Source organism: Carlito syrichta, unplaced genomic scaffold, assembly GCF_000164805.1.
Source record: "Carlito syrichta isolate Samal-C Ts95f unplaced genomic scaffold, Tarsius_syrichta-2.0.1 Scaffold288347, whole genome shotgun sequence".
NCBI lineage: Eukaryota > Metazoa > Chordata > Mammalia > Primates > Tarsiidae > Carlito > Carlito syrichta.
The window spans coordinates 182,593-207,480 of NW_007232443.1; the positions used below are offsets into that span (position 1 = coordinate 182,593).

At 46.9% G+C, this 24,888-nt stretch overlaps 1 protein-coding gene across 9 annotated transcripts; it reads left to right on the forward strand.

Annotated features, from left to right (window-relative positions):
- The first annotated feature begins 411 nt into the window (after positions 1–411).
- Positions 412–21,941, forward strand: FXYD6 (FXYD domain containing ion transport regulator 6). Of its 9 annotated transcripts, none has more exons than XM_008053648.2 (8): positions 412–503; positions 12,431–12,493; positions 13,320–13,358; positions 13,487–13,561; positions 14,137–14,173; positions 14,941–14,990; positions 15,474–15,524; positions 17,422–18,750. In XM_008053648.2, the coding sequence occupies exons 2-7, from the start codon at positions 12,436–12,438 to the stop codon at positions 15,500–15,502; spliced, it is 288 nt and encodes a 95-aa protein (XP_008051839.1). In that variant the 5' UTR covers positions 412–503; positions 12,431–12,435; the 3' UTR covers positions 15,503–15,524; positions 17,422–18,750. The 9 variants fall into 9 exon arrangements, 6 of the variants coding, with proteins under 6 accessions (XP_008051839.1, XP_021565932.1, XP_021565933.1 ...); XR_002481700.1 differs by lacking the exon at positions 412–503 and adding an exon at positions 21,931–21,941 and having other exon boundaries at positions 12,428–12,493; positions 17,422–17,666; XR_002481699.1 differs by lacking the exon at positions 412–503 and adding an exon at positions 21,698–21,707 and having other exon boundaries at positions 12,428–12,493; positions 17,422–17,670.
- The last annotated feature ends 2,947 nt before the right edge of the window (positions 21,942–24,888 follow it).

Below are 24,888 nucleotides of genomic sequence, written 5' to 3' on the forward strand. Positions count from 1 at the left end.
AACTTTCCCCTGTAAAATATTTAACCCCACACTGATAGACCTGGAACAATTTGCTCCTTTTGTTTACACTAGGAGGCAAAAGAATGAAATCCCTGCATTTTCTGTCTGTCTTTGTGGCCGCTCTGATTGAATATATCCATAGAAAAAGAAGAAAAGAAAAAAATACATATATAATCAATCCCAGATTTGTTATTACACAGCTTGGTTTACAAGAAGGAAAAAAAAAGTCATCCAATCATCAGTCCTCACCCCTTTTCCCACACCAAATACTACCTAAAAATCAAACTAAACAGAAAAAGTTCACCCCAAAGCCCCCCATGAAATAAAACTAGCACTGTACTGTGTGAAGCATAGTCAGAACTTAAGCCAGAGTTGCTCTTAGAATGAATACTAGTTGGCATCACTGCATTCTGGAGACTAATAAGCATTGGGTCCAGCAAGGTTGGGAAACCAAACCAAACATGAAGCCCAGGACCCTTCAGGAGGGGCTAAAGTGATTTCAGGTTGGTATCTGCTGCCCTCAGTCTTCATGAACAAGTAAAGCAAATCCTCTCTGGAGAAAGGGGTCCCATTGCTCACAGATTAAAAAATCTAGCAAATATGAGATTACAACCAAGTATTATTAAACAGAAGAAAACCAAGTACCTATGATTGAATGACACAGAAAGAACAAGTAGATTTAGACCCCTAAGGATTTGAGAGTTTGGAGTTATCAGATATAAAATAACTGCAAGAAATGTAAGAAATAAAAGATGGAATCACAAATGAGCAGGTGACTAAGATGAACATAAATGACCAAGCACTTTCCAAAACAACTAGATAGGACATTTAGAAATTAATAATATAATCACTGAAATAAAAAATTAAATGGATGGGCCAGGCACAGTGGCTTATACCTGTAATCCCAGCACTTTGAGAAGATGAGGCAGGAGGATCACTTGGGACCAAGAGTTTGAGACCAACCTGGGCAACAAAGTAAGACCCCGTCTGTACAAAAAATAGAAAAAAAAAATTAGCTGAGCGTGGTGGTATGCACCTGTAGTCCTAGCTACTTGGGAGACTGAGGCGGGAGGATCTCTTAAGCCCAAGAGTTCAAGGCTGCAGTCATCAGTGATGGCACCACTGTACTCTTGCCTGGACAACAGAGTGAAACCCTGTCTCAAAAAAAAGAAAGTTAAGTGAATAGATTTAGCAGCAGGTAGATACCGTTATAAAAAGAGAATCAGCAGATGGAAAATAAATCTGAGGGTAGTACAGAGAAACAGGAAGGAGGAAATATGAAAGAGCAGTTAAGTGATATGGAAAATAGAATGAGAATGCCTAACATGTTTCTGATCACAATGTCAGAAAGAGAAAACAGAGTGAAGTGGCAATATTTGAAGAGGTAACAGAATGAAGTGGCAGCATTCCATAATTGATGAAAAGATGAATCTACAAGTAAAAGGAACACAACAGAATCCATAGAAATAAATTCACATTAGACTTGAGTCTAATGAAATCTATAGCACCACACACACAAAGAAAAGGAGACAGAGGGAAAAAATAGGACATTTATAAAGAAATGACAATAAGCAGCAGTCTTCTCCATACTGATAATAGAACCCAGATAGCAATGAAATAACATCTCAAAAGTATAGAGCAGAAGTAATGAGCAGCCTAGAACTGTGCCCATGGCCAAACTACCCTTCAAGGATAGGATTGTATTCATTTTGTATTGCTGCATATCAAATTACTGCAAACTTAGCAGCTTAAAGCAGCACACCTTTATGATCTCATGACTTGTTCAGGTCAGAAGTCTAGTACAGCTTAGTGAATTATTTGTTTCCAAGCTTCCAAGCTACAGTGTAGACATTGGCTCGGGTTGTGGTCTGAAAAGAAGATTGACTGGGAAAGAATATGTTTCCAGACTTTCCAGGTTGCTGGCAGAATTCATCTCCTTGTGGCAGAAGGACTCAGGTTCCCATCTTCTTTCTGGCTTTTGGCTGGAACAGCTCTCAGCTGCTAGAGGCTTCCCACAATTCCTTGCCCTCTCTCCGTGGGCCCTCTCACAACATGGCAGCTTGCTTTTTCAAGCCAGCAAGGGGGAAAAAGTCTAGCTCCAGTCTGCCGAGATGGAATCTTATATAACATAACAGTCATTTGAGTGAGATCCCACCACCTTTACCGTATTCTGTTGGTTGGAAGAATGTGGCAGCTCCTGCCCGCATTCAAGGGGAGGAGGTTCTACAAAGGCTTGAGCACTAGAGGGTTGGAATTACTAGAGATCACCCTAGGATTTGTTGCTACAAAGGTGAAATGAAAACGTTTCCAGATGAACAAAAACAGAGTTTATAACTATAGATCTTCATTAAAGAAAATTTTTTAAAGTATTCTTCAGGAATAAAGAAAATGTCTTGAATGATTTGAAGGACAACTGAGAATGGTGAGCAAATCAGTTAGTAAATATATTGTAAGTTAGTTGTTGCTGTGTAACAAATCACCCACTAATACTGCAGTTTAAAACAACAAACATTTGTTATTTCACATAATCTCTGAAGGTCAGGAATCTTGGAGAAGCTTAGCTGGGTGGTTCTGGCTCAGGGTGTTGTTTATTTTATTTTATTTTTTTGAGTTGGAGTCTCACTGTCGCCCAGACTGGAGTGCAGTGTCCGCTCCCGGCCACTGCAGCCTCTACCTGCTGGGCTCCGGCGATCCTTTCGCCTCAGCCTTCCGAGTAGCCAGAATTACAGGTGTGCGCTACCACGCCCGGCTCATTTTTGATTTATTGTAGAGATGAGGTCTCGCCTGCCCAGGCGGGTCTCGAACCCACGGGCTCAGGCAATCCACTCACCTCAGCTCAGGGTCTTTAATGAGGTTGCAGTCGAGCTGTCAGCCAGGATGGCGGTCACATGAAGGCTAGAGGATCTGCTTCTGAGCTCATGTGGTTTGTGGCAGGCCTTATTTCCTAGCAATCCTTTTGGACTGAAGCCCACAATTCTTTGCCTCAGGGGCCTTTCCACAGGGATACCTGAGTATCCTTAAGACATGGCAGCTTCACCCAGAACAAGCAATCCAAGGGAGAAGAGAGAGAGAGAGAGAAGCCATGGTGCCTTTTATAACCTAATAGTGGAAGTGGCATACTGTTACTTCTGCCATATTGTATGGGTCACACAGAGCAACCCTGGTGCATTGTGGGAGGGGACTATACAAGGATATGGCTATCAGGAGGTATTGGGACCATCTTGAAAACTGGCTGCTACACACATGGGTAAATCTAAACAAATATTGTTTTCATGAAATACAAATACTAATATCTACTTTTTTAGGATTAAGAAAAGACAAAGCTAACCATTGCTTTGTTAAACTCTGGTGTGTCCATGTGGCTCTTTGAGCTATGGCTGCCATATTTCCTAGCTTTGGCCCCCTCCCCTACCTTGGGGAGGTGAATCTCCTCTCTCTTCTCTCTGTCTAATTTACTTTCGAAATAAACTATATCTTCCATTAAAAAAGACAAAGCTGAAATATTGTACAGTAAAAGCATGTATATCACGAAGGTGATGATTTGTATTTTTGAATTTTCAGGGAGGGTATTATACCTAATAGCTATATAGCTGTTAACATTGAACTTTTTAAGGCTTTGTTACGTTGAATACACATGAGAAAATCCCAGAGATAACTACTAAAAGATTAGAAATAGGTTGTATTATTTCTAAACCAGAAGAAAGAGAAAGGGAATAATAAAAAAGTAATTTTTAAGAAGACAAGAAAAGAGAAACAAGCAAGCACAAGAGAGTAGAGAAAAAATAGCTGGTAGATAGCAGACAAATATAACAATAGTTACAACAAATGGAGTAAATTAAATGGGGGTAAATCTGACAATTAATAGAGACTATCAGAATTTAACACCCCAAAAACGAACTCCTTGCTGTTTATAAGATTCCCACATAACACATGAGACACTAGAAAGGCAGAAAGTAAAATAGAATTTAAGATAGAGAGAATTGCTATATAATCCTAAAAGACCTAACTCACAGAACAATAACAAAATTTTCAACTTTCTGTTAGAATATCGTGAGAAACATGTTATCAGCCAGGTTCTTGTGTTCTGCCCGTTGACAGTAAATCAATCACTGAGATACAAGTTTTACAAAAGAGAAAAGATTTATTCACAAGGCCACCAAGCAGAGAGCAGAATAACTCTGAAATCCACCTCCCTGAAGATAAGGCTTAGGGATCTTTATGGGTTAGGGAGGTGGGATGGTCTACGGTTTGGGTAAAGGTGATTGGTGATTGTTCCCTGTAAGCTTAGTCTGGGTTCTTGGCATTTTGTAGGACATGTATACAGAAAATTGCATCATTAGCATGATCTGAGAGTGGAGTTTTTGGCCTTCTGACAGCAAAAGGCCACCTCTTGGGCACTTGTGAAGGCCCAGTCGAAGGGTCAGTGGTCTTAACCGGTTTGAGCTGGACAGGAGCTGGCCCAAGTTCCTGAAAAACAACTGAAGCGACCATTACCATGGTGACCTATGAATGTTATCTATAAAGTAGCCAGTGAAGGTTAGGTTTCAGCATTTAGCAGTGAGGCTTTGCTACCACAGCCTTCAGCTCCATGGAAAAAGGAAAAAAAAATAGCAGAAAGCAATCAGGGCAGGCAGATCTGATCAAATTAACTCTTCAGCTTCAAACACAGGGATACATTTATAAATCCTTCCTCATCTTGGTAGATTTTAAAGTTCCTATATTAGTTTTTGGTAGGTTGAACAGTCATACACAAAAAAACCTCCAAAATGATAGAAATTTAAGCAATACAGTTAATAATCTTAATGGGCACGTAGAACTTTATTCCCAATGACAAAGGAATTCACAATCCTCTAAGCATTCATGGAATACAAGTCTTATAGTAACTGGCCATGTACTGGGTTATACAGAGAGTCTTAATACATGTCAAGACATCGGTATATCATATGGACATGTTCTGACTTTAGTGCACTTAAGGTAACAATCAATAACAAAAATACATTAAAAACCGCTATATGAGCTGGGCTCGGTGGCTCAGCCTGTAAATCCTGTGCCTTTGGGAGCCTGAGGTGAGTGGATTGCCTGAGCCCGCGGGTTCGAGACCTGCCTGGGCAACTTGGCGAGACCTCGTCTTTACAGTAAATCAAAAAATTAGCCGGGCGTGGTAGCGCGCACCTGTACTTCCGGCTACTCTGAAGGCTGAGGTGGAAGGATCACCAGAGCCCAGCAGGTCGAGGCTGCAGTGGCCAGGAGCGGCCACTGCACTCCAGTCTGGGCGACAAAGTGAGACTCCAACTCAAAAAAAAAAACACCAAAAAACCACTATATATTTGGATATTTAAAACACACACTCCTTAATAATGCATGGGTAAAGCAAGAAATTATAATGGAAGTTTAAAGCACTAAGAACTAAACATTAAAAACCATACTTCAAAGCATCTTACATGATAGAGTGAAAGTAACACTTAGAGGGAACTTTATAGTTGTAAGTGCTTATGTTAGAAAACACCAAGTGACTGGGCATGGTGGCTCTCGCCTGTAATTCCAGCACTTTGGAAGGCTGAGGTGGGAGGATTACTTGAGCCCAGGAGTTTGAGACCATGAGGGAGGGAGAGAGAGAAGCTAAATAATAATAAACTAGGTATTCAATGTAAGGAGATAAACATTTAAAAAAGGACAATAGCCAGGTATTGTGTCTCATGCCTTTAATCGCAGCACTTTAGGAGGCCAAGGAGGGAGGATTGCTTGAGCCCAGGAGTTTAAGACCTGCCTGGCCAACATTGTGAGACCCCCATCTCTACAAATCTTAAAATAAACTTAAAGAAAAAAAAATTTTTTAAGACAATACAAGAAACCCAAAGATAGTATAAAGGCAGAATTAAGAAAAGTTTAGCCAAGCTTGGTGGTTCATACCTGTAATCCCAGCACTTTGGGAGGCAAAGGCAAGAGGATCTCTTGAGCCCAGTGGTTCGAGACTAGCCTGGGCAACTTGGTGAGACATCTCTACGATAAATAAAAAAAAATTAGCCAGGCGCAGTAGTGCCTGCCTGTAGTCCCAGCTACTCGGGTACTGAGGCAGAAAGATCGCCTGAGCCCAGCAGGTCAAGGCCGTGGTAGCTGTGCTGTGCCACTGCACTCCACCCTGGGTAACAGAGTGAGACTCTGACTTTTAAAAAATGATAATAAATAAAGAAAAAAGAAAGTTTAAAACACAGTAAGAAGGATTAACAAAACCAAGAGTTGAAAAGACTAATAAAGTAGTTAAACCTCTGGTGAGACTGATCAAGAAGAAAGGGAACCATCACAAGTAATATTAGGAATGAAAAAACAATAACTTTGTGGCAATATATTTGAAAGCCAGAAGAGGGCGAATTCTTATGAAAATTATAACTCAATGTATTCAATATCCAGAAAGTGCCGTAACCATTCATTAAAATATCAGCAAACCAAATCTATCTGCTTATTAAAAACTAATTACTTTGGTTTCATCCCAGAAATGCAAGGATAACTTAACATCTGATAATCCGTACATAGAGTTTACTTCATTTATAAATTAGAGGAGAAAAACTATATACAGAACACTCATTCATAATTAACATAAAACAGAAACATCTTGGGAAACCAGGATTAGAGGGGAACTTTCAAAACAGTAGAACCTCATTTCAAATCAGTAATAAGACTGTGCATTTATGTAGTGTGCGTGTGTACATATGTGGCTTGTGTGTGTTTATTATCACTGTTTCGCTGCTACACTTATTTATTTATTACTTTTTTGTCCCCCTCGAGTTGGAGGTCTCACTTGGTCACTGAGGCTGGAGGGCGGTGGCACAATCACAGCTCACCACAGCCTGGACCTCCTGGGCTCAGGAGATCCTTCTGCCTCCGGCTCTCAAGTAGCTGGGACTACCACGCCTGGCTAATTTTTTGTAGAGATGAGGTCTCACTATGTTACCTAGGCTGCAATCGAACTCCTGGGCTCCAGCAATCCTCCTGCTTCAGCTTCCCAAGTTGCTGGGATCATAAGTGTCAGCCACCATGCCTGGCCTCTATTCTGCATTTCACTGGGATTCCTAGCCAGTACACTAAGACAAGAAATAGAAATAAACAGTGTAGCTGGGCTTGGTGACTCAGTCTGTAATCCCACGCCTTTGGGAGGCTGAAGTGAGTGGATTGCCTAAGCCTGTGGGTTCAAGACCCGCCTGGGCAGCGAAACTTCATCTCTACAATAAATTTTTAAAAAATCAGCCAGGCGTGGTAGCACATGCTTGTAATTCCGGCTACTTGGAAGGCTGAAGTGGAAGGATCACCAGAGCCAGCAGGTCAAGGCTGCGGTGGTCGAGGCTGCGGTGGCCGGGAGCGGCCACTGCACTCCAATCTAGGTGACAGAGTGAGACTCCAACTCAAAAAAAAAAAAAAAAAAAGAAATAAACAGTGTGAGAATTGAAAAGGAAAATCAATACTGTATCATTTACAGATGATATATCTACAGAGAAGACTTAAAGACGTCTATAGGTAAATTATTAGAAACAATAGGAGAGTTTAAGAAGATTTCAGATTTCAGATCAACATATAAAAATCAATTGTTTTTCTCTGTACAGCAAAAATGAGAAAACAACATATACGATAACATTTAAAACAGCAAGAAAAAGTATAAGGTATATAGGAATAAATGTCACAAGATATGCAAGACCTAGATAAAGGCATTTATGAAACCTTATTGAAAAGGACCTAAACGAAAAGATTTATTTATAGATAGGCCACTCAAGATAAAAAAATATGTCAGTGCTCCCCAAGTCATTCTATACATAGATCCATTGAGGTTTTCATGATCTCAGTAGTTTTGGATGAATTTGACAAGCTGATTTCTAAAATGTATATATAAGAGCAAAAAAGCAGGAATAGTGAAGACATTCTTAAAGGAAGGGGAGAAAAAGATGAGAGCTCCTCCCAGCACATGGCAAGACTACTATAAAACTACAGTAATTAAAATTCTGCAATTGTAATGCAGGTACAGACGAATTGACCAGCAGATCCAAAGAGAAAGCCCAGAGACAGATACACACACCTAAATAGAAACCAGATATATGACAAAACGCCATGGCATATCATGAGGAAGGAGGGGAGGCAGTGAACAACTGGTGCCAGGACAGATGATTTTCAGTATGGGAAAAAGAGGAACTTAGATCCCTACCTCACACCTTATGCAAACATCAATTCTGGATGTCAGAAAAATTTAAATGTAAAAGACAAAGTTTTCAATTTGTTAGAAAAAAATTCTTTCTGACCTCAGGGAGAGAAGGAATATCTTATGACACACAAAAAATCACTCCATTCAATTATATTAGAATTAAGGAATTCTATTCATTAAAAGACCATTTTAGGCCGGGCACGATGTGTAATCCCAGCACTTTGGGAGGTCGAGGTGAGAGGATTGTCTGAGCCCAGGGGTTCGAGACCAGCCTGGGCAACATGGCGAGACCTCGTCTTTACAATAAATCAAAAACTTAGCTGAACGTGGTAGCGCACACCTGTAGTTTTGGCTACTGGAAAGCTGAGGCAGAAGAATCTCCTGAGTCAGCAAGATCTCCTGAGTCAGCAAGTTGACGCTGGGGTGGCCATGCGTGTGCCAGTGCACTCCAGTCTGGAGAGTGAGACTCCAACTGAAAAAAAAAAAGACCATTTTAAAAAGTAAAAAAGACAGCCACTAATTGGGAGGAGCTGTTTGCAATACTTAATGACAAAGGTTTAGAATACAGAATAAAACATTAATAAGTCAATTCATTTAAAAAACAGGCAGAGTACATGAAAAAAACATATCATTGATGAAGACACAGGAATAGCAAACACCCAGAAAGATGCCCAACTCCGTTACAAAGTAATCAAATTAAGACTACATCTTAGACCTCTAGTTTGGCAAAAATTAAGATATCTGACAACAGCAAGTATCGATATGGATGTAGAGAAATGGGGATAGTCATATACAGCTGGTGGGATATTAATGATGGAGGTGACGCTTTGGAAAACAATTTTACATTACAGTGTAAAGTTGGCAGTTTGCATACTGTGCAGTTCAGTGAACAACTTCACTCCTAGGATTATCTCTGCAACATAATTTTTCAAAGAAGAGTGTGACCTATTATGGAGCCTAAGAATTTTCTTTTTGAGTTGGAATCTCACTCTGTCGCCCAGGCTGTGCCATGGCATGCTCACGACCACCCCAGAGTCGTCCTGCTGGGCTAATAGGATCCTTCCGCCTCAGCCTTCCAAGTAGCCAGAACTACAGGCACATTGCCATGCCTGGCTAATTTTTGATTGATTGTAGAGATGAGGTCTTACCAAGTTGCCTGGGCTGCTCTTGAACCCGTGGGTTCAGGCAATCCACTCGCCTCGGCCTCCCAAAGTGCTAGGATTATAGGATGAGCCACTTGAGCCCAGCCAGAATTTTTTTTTAAAGGAAACAAAGTTGAATAGAAAATAGGGTATCTCATTGATAGTGAGGGTATTGTTTTGTGATTCTGTTTCTGGGATATATGAATATGTGTTTGTATTAGGTTGCAATGTAAAATGTATTTTTTATGAGAATGGTGGCCAAAAGAATTGAAAAACAGTTTCCTTGAAATTCTTGCATGCATGCCCTGGCAACATACACAAAAGATGTTCACAACTCCATTTTTTTTTTTAGATTAGAAAATATAGTTTATTTAGAAAGTAAATTAAAGAGAGAGAAAGAGGAGATTCACCTCCCCAAGGTGGGAGTAGGGGGCAAAGCCAGGAAACATGGCCTGGTCATAGCTCTCAAAGAGCACATAACCATACCAGAGCTTAGCAGGGCAATGGCCAACTCCATTACTTATGATAGCATAAAATTGGGGGGAAAACAGATGTCCACTGGCAGGAAAATGGATCAATACATGATAAGTTACCTGCAAAATGGAATATTACACAACACTGAAAATGAACTGTAGCTACGTGTAATAATATGAGTGAATCTCAGAAACATAATGTCAAACAAAAAAAGCAAGTGCCAGAAGACTGTAAACAACATGATATAAAGCTCAAAAAGCTACATTAAACAATGTTATTTAGATATATGTAAATGTTAAATATATTTTTTAAAAGAAGAGCAAGGTGTGTATCCATACGACGGCCATAAAAAAGGAATAAAACACCAATACAAGCTATAATGTAGATGAACCTTGGAAACATTATGCTAAGTTGAAAACCAGACACAAAAGTCCACATATTTTATGATTTCATTATACAAAGTGTCCAGAATGGATAAACCCATGGAGACAGAAAGTAATCCAGTGCTTTGGGAGGCGAAGGTAGGAGTATTTCTTGAGGCTAGAAGCTTGAGATTACCCTGAGAAACAGAGTGAGACCCTGTAGTTCTACAAAAAAAATTTTAAATTGCTGGGTGTGGTGGCACACGCCTGTGGTCTAGCAACTCAGGAGCCTGAGGTGAGAGGACTACTTGGGTCCAGGAGTTCGAGGTTGCTGTGAGCTCTGGTCATGCCACTGCACTCCATCCTAGATGATGACAGAGCAAGACCCTGTCTTTAAAAATTAAAAAAAAAAAAAAAATGGTTGTCAGAGTCTGGGGGAAGGGCTAGGGAGTGACTGTTAATGGGTTCAAGGTTTCTTTGGGGATAATGAAAATGTTCTGGAATTATATAGTGGTGATGGATGATTTACCTTGTGAATATACTCAAAAGCACTGAATTATGCATTTTAAAATTGTAAATTTTGTAGTATGTGAATTATATATTTTTTTACTGTGGTAAGAGCACTTAACATGAGATCTACCCCTTAACGTAGTGTGAAGTGTACAATACAGTGTTGATAACTACAGGTGCAATGGTATATGGTATATGAATACATCTAGAATGTATTCATCTTGGACAACTGAAATTTGTATACCCGTTGATTGGCAGCTTTTTAAAAAGAGGGGCAAGGGAATGCTTACAAATATATATTCAAGATACTGAGCACCTCTGGAAGAGAGGCAGGGTGCTAAGAGGGAAATGCAGGGTATAATACAGCAGTATTTTCAAAGCTCTAGTCCATAGGTTACTTATTTATTGGGTGTTTATTACTGTGCTTCATTATATGTGTGTGCTCCGCATATTTCATACATACAAAATATATTGTAAACACTAAAAGAAATATAAATATGAAGTGAGATGGCATTAAAAGAAAATAACTGCGCTTTGACAGGCTTTTTGAATCACTCCTGAGTCGAGGGTGTGGGCCTTGGCAAGGCTCTGGATGCAGTCGTTCTGACCCCTGGTGGCTGAGAGGTGAAGTGCAGCTGGGGCTCCTCGCTCTTGGCCCCGGGAAAAGACTTGAGCGTGCTCAGAGCAATCGTCCTGGCCACTAGACAGATGTTCAGGGGTTCAGGACGCTACCAGTGTCACCTTACATGGAAAAGAGAAAACACTTTGGACTTTCCTGGTTCAGGCTCCTTTTTGCTCCTCTCTGGCTCTTCCTTACACTCCTTTAAGTCCAGGAGTGAGGTGCGTGTACCTCCGTTGAAATGTCTCCCTAGGTGGGACCAGCTGGCCCTGCCTCCACCCAGATGACTCACCCTGGGGACCACCCACCCCAGAGACCACAGCCAATGTGCTGAGCAGAGGTCTCAGCATCTTCGGGGGAAGAAGAAGCCGGGGTGCCGATGCTCAGAGAACTAGTCTCCAAACTCCTTTTTGTTTATTTAAACCACCTTTCTGGAGGATTCTGAACTAATGCCTCCAGGAAGGATTGATGTGGTCACTTAAGAGGTGAGATATGAGGGATGCCTTAAGGGAGAGTATCAGCATTTCAGGGTTTACCATGGAAAGTCCAGGAAACAGCAAGTCTCTGTCCCCAATCCGCTGGCTGGACTAGAAGGACATTGGTTTACCGGCCACATCTAGTCTACTATAAAGAGAAACTTCTGGCAGGGGATGTTGTCTGTGAGAACCAGGCAGGAAGGTCCCAGGCATCTAAACAAACTAGAAGTGGCCACAAATAAGTGGCCTGGAGAGAGGAGCTCAGGTGAGATCACCTCCCAAATCCTTATGATAGTGTGACTTTGCCACAGAGGCAGTGCAGCCAAGAAATTACTGTGCTGAGTTAGGATGTAGTCTCGGCTACTCACTTTGGCATCACTTAACCTCCTTAAGCTTCGGGTCCTTGTCCCGCAACATGATTTAGTTGTAGTGCCTGCTAATTGTCCTGATTCAATTGTACTAATTGAGTTAATGCATGTAGAACATTCTGTAAGAGGCCAATAAACGTCAAGCGCTTCTGCTCAGGCTGCTGGAACTCCGAGTCATGAGTGCTCAGAGCAGAGGTGGGAGTTTGTCTCAGCCCCAGTCAGTCTGATGGCTGGAGCTGAGAAATGGGGGGTCTCCTATCCAGAGAATCACTTTTTTCCTCCCTCTGTTCCCAGACGCCATGGAGGTGGTGCTGATCTTTTTATGTAGCCTGCTGGCCCCCGTGGCCCTGGCCAGTGGTAAGTATCCCTCAGGACCTGGCTGTGACAAGATGGTAGCCCTAGACAGCTCTTTCTGTTGGAAGCTTCTGGCCCTTTGGGACATTAGGGTTGGGGGGCTCTCAGGCTCTTCGTGTCCAGCCATGTCCCTCCCTTCAGTCAGCAGAAAAAGTCAAGGAAGGCAGCAGCTATCTATTCAGAGACCCCAACCCAGCCTGCACCCTCTCCCCACAAGTGTCCAGCAGAGTCTCATTTTAAACCCTCCAAGCCCACCAAGCCCCTGTGGACTTCTGGTCTGAACCTAGGAATTCGAACCTGCACTTCAGTCTCTAGGTCATGATTTACCAGCTCTGACCTCCTGCGAGTCACACATTCTTCCCTGGTCTCAGTTTCTCCATCTGTCACAAGAGGGAGGATAGAGCCTGCCTTTGGGGGATGATTCAAGAGCCCAAATGGGCAATAAACATGGGTGTGCCATGAAACCTCCCTGTGGCTCCAAGTCACCCCCTTGCCCTCGACCCTCAGGGTGATACTCACCAGAAGGCCTTCTCTCAGCACCTCTGCTAATGGGCCCTGCTTCCCAGGACTCTCTTTTTTTATTTGAGTTGGAGTCTCACTCTGTCGCCCAGACTGGAGTGAAGTGGCCGCTCCCGGCCACCGCAGCCTCGACCTGCTGGGCTCCGGCGATCCTTCCGCCTCAGCCTTCCGAGTAGCTGGAACTACAGGCGAGCGCTACCACACCCCAGGACTCTCTTTGAGGGGTCTGAGATCTGTGAGGCGAGGGAAGGTGTTTAGGAACCAGGCTGTGTGTGGCTGTCTCCCTTTGACCACGTGTTTCTTTTTATAGCAGCTGAGAAGGAGAAGGAAATGGACCCATTTCATTATGGTGAGCGTTGGCCGCGGCAACCCCGGGTGCAAGGTGGGGGTGGGGAGTGCAGCCTCGTCCAGGGAGGGACAGACCTTCTTCCTGGCCCTGCCGCTTTTGCTGTCCCTCACTCTTGGTTCCTTTGGCAGACTACCAGACCCTGAGGATTGGGGGACTGGTGTTCGCCGTGGTCCTCTTCTCTGTTGGGATTCTCCTCATCCTCAGTAAGTGTATTTGTTTCTTGGTTCACTCCATAAGAGCAATGTCATGGCTAAGGCTGCTAAACAGGGGGACAGGGTGAGAGCCTAGACATTCTTTCTCTCCAGAGAGGGAAGGAGACTCTCTGTCTTCCATGTTACATCTGGGACTGAATGCAGTGCTGGGCACAAAGTAAGTGCTCAGTAAAACAGTGAAGCATGAACAAAGAAAATGCCACATAGCAATAAGCATAGATAAGGGACAGGGTGGTCTCTCAGAGCTTATTCAGAGGGTATGTGTGGGGCAGTCACAGGACATAGGAGTGCACTCCCAGGGATGTGCCCCTGCAATTATTTTTCCCATGTGAGCTTAGTCTGCACTTGCATGATCTAGTGAGATATAGTGATGTAGCCGTCTGAACTGTTGAATATAGATGAATCCTACCCCACAAGCAAGTGCACTACCCAGGTCTAGGGGGTGCCATTTACATAGTCCCACGACCTGCCTGGACTCACAGGACAGCCTTGCTGTGGCCAAGTCAGGAGCATGACCTTGAGCTCATGCCAGGAGGATGAACTTGGATGGTTTCTTTGCCTTTCAGGTCGCAGGTGCAAGTGCAATTTCAATCAGAAGCCCAGGTAAGGATGCCATGACAATGGACATTGAGGGTGATATTAGGAGGGACAGGAAGGGGCTCCTATTGTGTGACCCCAAATGGGTATTCTCTTGGATTCTTGTCTCAGAAGCAGAGTGTGTTGGGGCATGGGGGTAGAAGTTTGAGGGTTGCCAGGCAGACTTTGGGGCAAAGGAGAGGTCAAAGCATTGAGGGTTAGTTAGCCCATTCTGCCTTTCTGATGTATATGGGGGGAGGCAAGAAGGTGCTAGAAACTTGCCTAGGGGCCCTTGAGACAATTGAGCTTGGGAGAAGGAAAACGGAGGGCTTTCAGTCCTCTCTTGACACCCAGGTCCTCTCTATAGGACCTCTGGCACTGCTTTCACTTTTCACCTGTTTGTGAGGCTCTTTGAGCTGAGTAGACACTTGGACTTCCTTTCTACCCCTATGTAAAGGTCATACCCCATTAATCCACCACAATAGCCAAGGGTAGCTGAACCTCAGAAGTCCAAAGCCTGTGGCAGGACACACCCAAGGCCCTATGTGACCCTAGGCCACCTCTTCCCAGTACTTAGTTCTCTCGGGGGCTGACATTGAAGAGTCCCATGAGTTCCTTCTAACGCTGACCCTCGAGTCCTGACTTCCCCCTCCGCCCCTTGTGTTCCATGGTACAAAGTGCCCAAGCTCCTCTGAACACACGGAGGACAGTGGTCCTGGGCAGCTCAAGTGGTGATGCTTTCCTGGCTGGCCCTGGAGGCCTCTGACAGGGCTATGTGTCTCTTTCCCTTTCAGGGCTCCAGGAGATGAGGAAGCCCAGGTGGAGAACCTCATCACTGCAAATGGTAACTGCCGGTGGCCACCTATCCAGACAGAACGGAGGGGATGAGGAGGCTTCTTGTGTGGCTCAGTGCGGGGACTGTCGCCAGGTGCATGGCCTCCCTAGAGCCAGCCCGATGTGCTCCTGTCATTCCAGGAGAGGGCTCTCCAGGGCCTCTGAGGCGTTGCCCCCGTGTCTCCACCAGACAGGCTACTGCTGGTGACATGTGCTCTGGACAGAGCATCTGCTTGGCAGTCACAGGCCCCATCTCACCTAACGTGCCCATGAGGTAGCATCACTGTCTGGACGATGAGAGGTTAAGGAGCACACCCACATTCTTAGAACCAGCAGAGTGAGGATTTGCATCCAGGACATTCTGAGTCAAAATGTTGCATGCGTTGACCCTTGGTGCCCCCAGAGTCAGGCGTAGGCATGGCTGCTGTGGGGGTGGCCCGCTGGGCTGAGGGAGGGGTCCAATCACTACAGCCTATTCTGGTCTTCTTTCCAGCAACAGAGCCCCAGAAAGCAGAGAACTGAAGTGCAGCGCTCAGGTGGGAAGGTGAGAGATGCCTGGATCTGCCCTGTCACTTTCACTGGCACTGTCACTGTTTGCACCGAGGCCTGGGCGGCAGGGGGGCCCGGCAGGAAGTATTGGGCTCGCCTTTGCAGTGGGCACGGATTTTATTATGAGCCCTGTTCTGAGAAACCTTTCAGGAGTCTGAAAGAAGACCAGGACCAGAAACCCCTGGTCTGTTTCAGGGGCAATGAAACAGACCAGGATCATAAACCCCTGAGGTGTCCCACACACCCAAGGCGTTCCTGAAAGCACTAGAAAATAGAGCTTCCACATGGCCCAGGCGTCAGGCTCACAGGGCCCATGTGGGAGACCACCAAAGTTAGTAGAATTCTCCTAATATCAAATAGCATAAGATAATGGCTTTCAGTGATGATTTAGGAAGTACTTTAGGGCCCTTTTTTTTTGAGTCAAAGTTTCGCTCTCACCCTGGCTGGAGTGCAGTGGCACACTCAGGGCCACCGTAGCCTTAACCTGCTGTACTCAGGTGATCCTTCTGCCTCAGCCTTCCAAGTAGCTGGAACCACAAGTGTGAGTCACCACATCCAGCTAATTTTTTTACTTATTGTAGAGACAAGGTCTCATCAAGTTGCCCAGGCTGGTCTCAAACCCCTGGGCTCGGGCAATCCTCTGCCTTCCAAAGTGCTGGAATTACAGGCGTGAGCCTCTGCACCCAACTTTTTAGGATCATATTTTTAAAAAACACTTTATGGTGAAACTTTCCAACCCTAAAGTAGGGCAAATAATATATGACCCCTCCCCCTACCAGCATTATCACTTCTCAACATTTGGGAGCATTATTCTTAGTACCCATTTCCATTGTCCCTTGTAGGGGACACAGGAAAATGGGACCTGGTAAATGCCTTATGATGCTCAGTGCTACCACACACACAAGCTCACGTGAGTAGACCAGAGATGCAAATAGCACAGGTGTGGTTTAGCCCCATTTTATAGATGAAGAAACTGAGATCAGAGAGAAATGGCCCTATGGACAGGAAGTGACAGCCTGGGCCTTGAACTCAGGTCTTCGTGGCTGTCCCTCAGTGCTTTTTCCACTACGCCTCTCTGTCCTGTCTGTCTCCCTTTATGACATGCCCTGGAATATACTGAGGGAACAGGTCAGTCTTTGTTAGCTCATGCCTGCCTTTTTTAAAAAATGCACTTAGAGCATCACAGGTAGGTACAGGTGATAACTTGGTCCTAACTGTGAGTTACAGGAGATTTCTGGATGATGAGATGCCTGGTGCACCAGCTTCCACACTGATCATTACAGTGCCATACACCTGTGTAGCTTTTTAATTCTTTCCTAAGTGCTTTCATGTCCTCATAACAGCCCACAGGTGGGCACAGCAGGGTCCATGATCATCATCTCCTGGGTGGGGCTCTTCCAGGTAAGCCATCACCTAAGTGTGACACAGTGGGAGAGCCCAGTCCAGGGGGCAGGTGTCCTTCAGGGTAGCCTGGTGTTCTGCCCATTTCACCATGGACTGAGGCTGACAGAAGGCAGCCTTGAAATGAAATGTCTTTTTTTCCAAACGAGGTCTTTCTCAGAAAACTTTTCTCCTAAGTCTCAGAGCTGTGAGCAACTATCAAGGGTGTCCTGGATTTAACAATTTCCTGTCTATGCCTGCCAGGTTCCAACCCACCTGGGAGCCCCTTCCCCTGAGGGTCACCGCCTCCTACACCTGCCTCTCCTTTCTCTGCATCTGAACCTTGTTCCTCTTGCTTCGCCAGGAACTTGGGGGCTTGGCAGGGATGTCACCCCAGGGTTTCAGTGGGCAAGGGGGCTATCCTCAGGACAGGGGAAGGAGCAGTCCAGTCAGGATACCAGAAAGGACTCAAGTTTTTGTTTTTGTTTTACCTAAATTCTTTCCCTTCTCAGCCTCCAGACCTGAAGGCAGCTGCTTGAACCTTTAGATGCAAATATTGATGCTTAAGAAAACCGGCCACTTCAGCAACAGATCTTTCCCCAGGAGAAGCCAAGAACTTGTGTGTCCCCTTCCACGTCCCACACCCCTGATCCCTCTAACACCACTCCTCAACCCAATGATGCAACTAACACTCCCCACTGCAGCCTGCACGGTCTCGTCCAACTCCTGTGATGTGTCTTTGTGTGTGTGTGTGTGTGTGTGTGCGCGCGCGTGTGCTGGCTGTGGTCTTTGTGGCTATCGTTTGTGGATGATATTGTGTTAGTGAACTGTGGACTCACTTTCCTAGGCAGGAGCTGAGCCTTGTCGCCATCGGCTCCCCTCCCCTACTTCCCGTGGACCCCAGTTACCTCCCACTTCCAGGAATCTGCTTCTTCCCTGCGAGACTAGCCCCTTCCCTCCACTTAGGATTGAGTGTAGGTGGGAGCACAGACAGGAGTCTCCAGGCATCTTGGGACCTGGGAAGGTTTGCGTCACCTCCGTTGTCACCTCCATGGACTCCGTCCATTCCTTTTCAAGCACCTTGCTGCCATAGTTCACTCGACCCAAGTCTGTCCTGAGGCCTCTTAGCCATTGTGGGTACATAGCACGGAGCTGGTGGACCCAGCGTTGCCTTCAGGCAGGCTGTGCCCTTCTGTGGTCATTTTCCTCCCGGGGGCTTCCACAGGAGTACTTCCTGCCCTGGCCCTTCACAGAGCGCCCAGGGATTCCAGCCCAGGGCTCCTACTCTGGCCCTGGGGAATGTGCTTCTGCCATATCTTTTCAGCAATAACCCCGTGGGCTCCAGGACCCTGCCCGCTCCAACCTCCCCTGCTTCTGAGACTTCAACCTACAGCCCAGCTAGTCTGGACACAGACTCCTGTCCCTGGAGTTGGGTTTCTGGCAGGTGATGGCTGAAGGCTTCTCATTCTGTTAGGGCCAGCGTGCTGGGCTGGGCAGAGGGACAGTAGGGGGCTTTTGCTTCCCTGCCCAGTCCCCTTGGTCAGGCAGCAGAGACAACTCCTGTACCTTTGCCTGTCAGTGGTCAGAGCAGTGAGTGAGGCAGGTTAGAGACCCAGCCGGGTGACGTACAGTCCCACTGCAGAGGGAACAGCAAGAGGTCATAGGTCATAAAAAGAGTGGGACCTCACACCAGATCCCGCCCCTCCTGTCCTCCGTGTTCCCATGGAAACCAACCAAACCGTGCCGCTGTGACCAGACTGCTGTTTCTCTGTATTGTGATCTATCCTCTCAACAACAGAAAAAGAAAAAAAAAGGAATAAAATACCATTTGTTTCCTAGTGGCTCTGCAGTGCTCTCCTTTCTGTAAAAGAAATTGAGTATTTGTATGGTCTGTGTGGAGCTTAAAGGTCCAAAGAGAGTCCGTCCTCAGTCAGAGGGAGGAAGTGAAGCTGGAAGGCCAGCCAGGTAGTGCAGGTTTATTTCAGCTGCTTTTAGGGTCAACTCCACCCAGCTTCACCTCGCCCCTTCCTTTCCTTCCCCCCTCCTCCATCCACCTTTCCCCCTCTGTTTTACCCCTTCCTTGCCACTGTTCCTCTTCCTCCCTCCCTCCCTCCCTCCCCTCACATCCCCAGGTCACTGGGCTCAGGCTACATCTGGAGCAGGACCATAATGCATCAGAGTAGAGAGAAAAGACAAGTTGCGATGGCTGGGCCAAGCGCTCACTGGCCTGGAAGAAAAAGTTCTAACTTTTCTCTTTGGTCAGTTCTGGGGCCTCAACCTAAGGACTTGAAAAGAAACACTGTGGGTGGGTCACTGGGTTATGCCTGAAGTCCTTACTCTTGTCTTCATCTCAGTCAAATGCCTCCTCCTCCTGGACTTCAGGTAGAATGAGTCCTGTCTTTTGTGCTCCGGTCACACTTGGCTCCTGCGTTTATATTCATGTGTAGTGCTCTAGATACGGGCTCCAAGCTGCAGAGGCCAAGCAGACAAGTGTGTGACTCACTCAGCTGTAGTGATGCAATGGGACACAGGGACCTGGGGTCACCTAGAGTGTCCTTCCAAAGACATTAAAATTTCTTTTTTTTTTTTTTTTAAGTTGAGTCTCACTCTGTCGCCCAGGCTGGAGTGTGGTGGCACGCTCACGGCTTCCCCAGCATTGACCCGCTTGGGCTCCAGTGATCCTTCCAAGTAGCTGGAACTGCAGGTGTGCACTACCACGCCAGGCTAATTTTTGATTTATTGTAGAGATGAGGTCTCACCAAGTTGCCCGGGCTGGTCTCACACCCACAGACTCAGGCAATCCACTTGCCTTGGCCTCCCAAAATTCTGGGATGACAGGCTAAGCTCCCGAGCCTGGCCAAAATTTCTTTTTTTTAAAGTGCTATTGGTCAAACAGCTGCAGCAGATTCCACGCGGAGGTCAACCATGTGCAGCCCCCACCTCTGGTGTTTTGTGTGTCTTTATCGTGGGAGAATTTCTGGAGGGCAGGGACCATGCCGGCTCTAAACAGAATGCCTGTTCAGGTCTCTGGAAAAATCTTCAGAGTCCCGCCTAGCTTTCGTGAGTTGTTCGGTGAGCAAGCCACAGAAACCGAGGGCCTTACAGCCCGGCGTCTCCCTCTCCAGCTCACTCTGTTTTTCCTGCTTATGCTCTTGCTTCTGCCTTTGATCTTTGGGGTCTTTGAAAAGACCTAGGCTTATAGCGGAGATCACATGTGAGCCCAGTGATCACAGTGGTTAAAAAAATCTCTGGTCTCACACTTGCCAAGGAAGTTAGCGACCACCATTCAGGGACGCTTGTTATGCATCGGGGAGTTTACAGACCTTGCAGCAATTTCGGGGTGTGGCCAGACAGACCCTTAGAGGTCCCAGCACACTGTGTGCCTCCCCCATTATTAAAAGCAGAACTCCAACCTTCAAAATAAGTGTAAAGAAGACCAGTAGAGGTTCTGATTTTTCTCTTAATAATTAGGTTAACAGGGAATGATAGTCATGGTATCTAGCATATGTATAAAGTGCTTATCTCTATTTTGCCAAGGTCTACCCACACACTTTGGATTTTCCCATTTTACAGATTCTCCCTGATACAATTGTAACTGGCCCAGGTTACACAGCTGGGGGGCTGGAGGAGCTAAGACTCGGTCCCAGACTTTGTCTCCAGCGCTTTATAGCATATGGCTTCGTCTCCTTCTTCAGGAGAAGGCTGATGGCTCAGGTGAAGGGAGGGGTGACCAGAGACTGGTGAGACATCTGGAGCACGGCTGTCCCTTCAGGACAGGGACTAGCCAGACTGTGCTCTGAGGAGGCTCGTGGGGCAGTGAGTAGCATGGAAACAGAACACATAAAGAACAGTCAAAGGAAACCAGGCGTGATGGCTCACAACTATAGTCCTAGCACTTTGGGAGGCTGAGTGGGGAGGACTGCTTGAACCTAGGAGTTTGAAACCAGCCAGGGCAACTTAGTGAGACCTCACCTCCACACACACACACACAAAAAGTCAAAAACTGACTATCAAAATAGTCATAATTTTAAGAAATTATAACAGCAGCTGACGTTTATGGAGCATTTACTGTGTGCTGGGCTAAGGATTTCTCGCAGATCAACTTAATTCACAACAATACTGTATGCCTCCTTGAGGACAGGGCCACGCCTGGTCTGTTCTCTCAGTCTCCAGGCATGTGACACTCTGGTTTCATGTTGCAATGTAGCTTGGTTGAATGAGAAAGCGATTCTGCAGTGCCATTTCTCAGAAGAGAATGTCGAGGAGTGCCGGATCTCAGAGACCTCAGGCATCCTACACGTTTTGCTTCTCAACTAACTCCCCTTGGCGCCCATGAATTTCCTTTCAACGATTTCCAAGGCTCTTTGCCAGAAGATATTCGTGTTACTTAACACCACTATAAAAATGTGACTGTATCTTCTGGACCCCCAGGTGCTCTGGCCCTCCCACTTTTCCAGGTTTTTTTTTTTTTTTTTTTTTTTGCAGGTTATAGATTAGAATTTGCCAAATTGTTCTTGGAAGAGAGTCAGAGGCAGAGTGTAAGCAGCAGAGAGAGTTGGGGTGAGTGAGGGGGATGCCAGGGCCAAAGCACACCCCAAGGTCACCGGGCTCTTGTCCCCTTCCTCTGGGAAGGAGGGCTCTGCCCTCCCTGGGATCATGCACCCGCCGGGTGGCTGGGCAGAGCCAGGGTCGGGAGGGAGAGCTCTCTCCGCTCTCCAGCTCCATCTGGTTCACCCCACCTTGTCCCTGGCTGCTCCGCCTTACCCTGGGCCCAGCAACAGAGGTCAGGTGTGTTTGCCTGAGCCAGAGGAGGAGCTTTGGAAATATCTGTCTCCAGGCCACAAAGAGGAGGAATGGCCACCTCTCGCCATTAGTGTGATTCATTGCTGTCACAACTGAGCTCCAGGGGGGCAGAATCAGCCAGCTCTAGCCACCCGGCTGTTGATTTAACGGAGCCAACCCCAGCCCCGTGCCTGGTTGCACAACAGCGGAGCACCTGCCAAGCAGGGATGGCAAAGCAGGTGACACTGTGATCGAATGTCCTGAAGGACTTGGGGGTGGCAGGGGCTGTGTGGTGGCCCCCTGCATCATAAGGGAGAACGGACTCCGGCCTCTGAGCCAGGTTTGGAGGCAGCCCAGGGGAGCAGGAGGCTCAGGACATCCTGTGTCCACTTTGCTTTCTAGCTGTGAGCTTGGGCAGACCCCTGCTTCTCTGTCAGTTTCCATCCTAGCTGCAAGGTGAAGCTGGGCCTCCTGCCAGCTGTATCACCCGGAAAAGCCACTGGAACCTCTGTCTCCTCAACTACAATATAACACAAGTTCATTAATATCTTTTCTGTGACCTCACAGGGTCAAAGTGATACAATGGACGTAAAAACGCTCTGAAAATTCTCCATGTAGGTGTCATGCTACTAATACTGGTATGACTGTCTGTTTCCTCATCTCACTCTTTGACAGCAGGGCTCCCTTTCTCTCTGTTAACCTGTACCACCTGCAGTTTCCTCCTCTGGAAAATGGATATTGCAAAGCTCATCTGACTGAGTCGTTGGGAGGAGAAGAAGCTCTTTGGAATCCTGGAGACCATGGGATGGGTGGAATTGTCACCAAGCGAGCAGGGATGGATACCAGACTCAGTGCAGAGATGAACAATTATCAGATATTGTGACTTGAGTTCTCGCAGAGGCCAGAAACTTGGCAATCTGTGTATCAGTGAAAAGAATGATCACACAGCCACATGCCAGCCATTCAAGCCACATCAGTGGAATCCAGAAGGTCATCAAGGAAAGGAAAGAGCAGCGAGAGTTGGACTTGTTCCAGGAGGGCTCCCTGGAGGTGGCGAGCCTCAAGCTGCTTCTCAGGGGTGAGGAGGAGTGTGGTTCCTAGAAGGAGGAAACTACAGCTGGAGAGAAACAGCCTCTGTTGCAGTTCAAACCTAGATGTGAGTTCTGAGCAAAATCAAGAATGCATTTCTCTCCAGGGTATTCACCGTGGGAGAGGTGGGTCAAATGGGTTTGTCCTTGTCACCAGCTAGTGACCTTGACTTTTAGAGTACATTGCCCTTTGGCTGTTCTCAGGCCCTCTGTGCCCCGTGGCTCAGGCCATCTTGAAGCCAACACTTAAGGAATGGACCCTCTGGGGCCCACCTCCTTCCAGCCCCACCTTATAAGACCCCAGTGACCCGGCATCTGCGGCATAGCAGGAGACAGGAGCCAGCGCTCCTCGAGGTTCAGGACGTCTGGGTGGCACAGATGGGGCCTGGGAGCCGCCACCTTCCCTGCCCAGTGGCCGCATGGGTCATGCAGCTGAGGACTGACTTGGGCCAGGAGTCAGGGCTTTCTAGGGACTTCTGGCTTCGGCCTCATCGAAGCCCCTTTCCAGCGACCAGCCAACACCAGGAGGAATGGATTTGGTGGCCTAGCGTTCGAGACCCTGGACTCTGACATGCAGCTCCTGCAAAGGCAAGGGCTGGCAGAACTGGCGAGCCTCGTCTTGGGAAGGCTGGTGATGTTTCCGGTCTGCTGCTTGCCTTTGATCACCAGGGAGACAAAGGTCAGCTGGATGTCCCAGCCTGCTACCTCCCTTCCCCACCAACAATGACCACCTCTGATGACTGCCTTGAGACCTCAGAGTCTGGAGATGAAGGGAGGCCAGCCTTGGGGAGACAGGGGAGATGGAGGGCAGTTCAGGTGCTATCCCATCGGGTGTGACGGTGTGAAAGAGGGATCCAGGAACGGGGCTTCCTCTGCCTACCTCCCAAAGAGCTCCAGGTCTCTGGGTCTTGGGGACACAGGGTAGCACAGCCAGATGTTCGTCTTCATCTCTAGCCTGGCGCAGTCAAAGAAGGGGGCTCCTCTGCCTTACCGCTTAAGACAGCACAGGGGTGCTCCCACCCCAGTCAGCTCCTCTATCTCAAGAAAGACTGGAAAACTGGGGCTGGATGTGGACAGGAAATTATTACGTTCTGGGGTTTGTGCGGCGAGGAAAGGAAGGTTGGAGATGCAGGGTGAGTGGTGACTGGCAGAGTCATGCCAGAGGAAGGGGAGGTTCTCTCGGGATCCTGCCTTAGAGATCACCCTGGCCAGGACTGAACCACGGGAAGGGATTGCAGGGAATGTTCTTGTCTCCTGCGGAGCCAGCTCAGAGTCAAGAGAATGGAGCCGCCATCTGTTCATTGGCGGTGCTCTTGACCCATGCCACGTCTGTTTCTATAGCAAGCTTGCAAGGTAGGTGTTATCATCCCATTTTACAGATGGGAGGAGAAGACCCTGAGAGGTGACCTCCTCCAGGGTCATACAGCTGGAAGGAAAGGATCAGAATGCAGAGGGATTGAAGTGTGGATGTTTCTGGCCCTCAGGGAGCCCCTGCACCAGGGATACTTGGGAGGAGAACTCTCCTGAGTTGAGCTGCTCTCAGGAACTTGGGCCACAGGTATAATAAGGGTAAGGGCCTCTCTGCAGGGGAGGAGAATTCCTTGGAGAGGGGCTTCTTATTCCCCAATGCCATCGAGGACCTGCTGACCTCAGCCTGCTGAAGGAGGACAAGGAAGAAATCTGAGGAAGAGCCGGGCTCAGTGGCCCAGCCTGTAATCCCTCGCTTGGGGAGGCTGAGGTGAGTGGATTGCCTGAGCCCGCGAGTTCGAGACCCACCTGGGCAACTTGGCAAGACCTCGTCTCTACAATAAATCAAAAATCAGCAGGGCGTCGTAGCGCGCACCTGTAGTTCCAGCTACTAGGAAGGCTGAGGCGGAAGGACCGCCAGAGCCCAGCAGGTGGAGGCTGCGGTGGCCGGAAGCGGCCACTGCACTCCAGTCTGGGCGACAGAGTGAGACTCCAACTCAAAGAAAGAAATCTGAGGAAGGACTTGGATGAGAGTGAAGTGGGGGGGGAGGGGTGGGTGGGACCTTCTTGACTTTTAACAAATGCCTGGGCTTCCCCTGAAAGGATAAATGATAATTTCTGAAAATTGCCACAGGCTCAGGA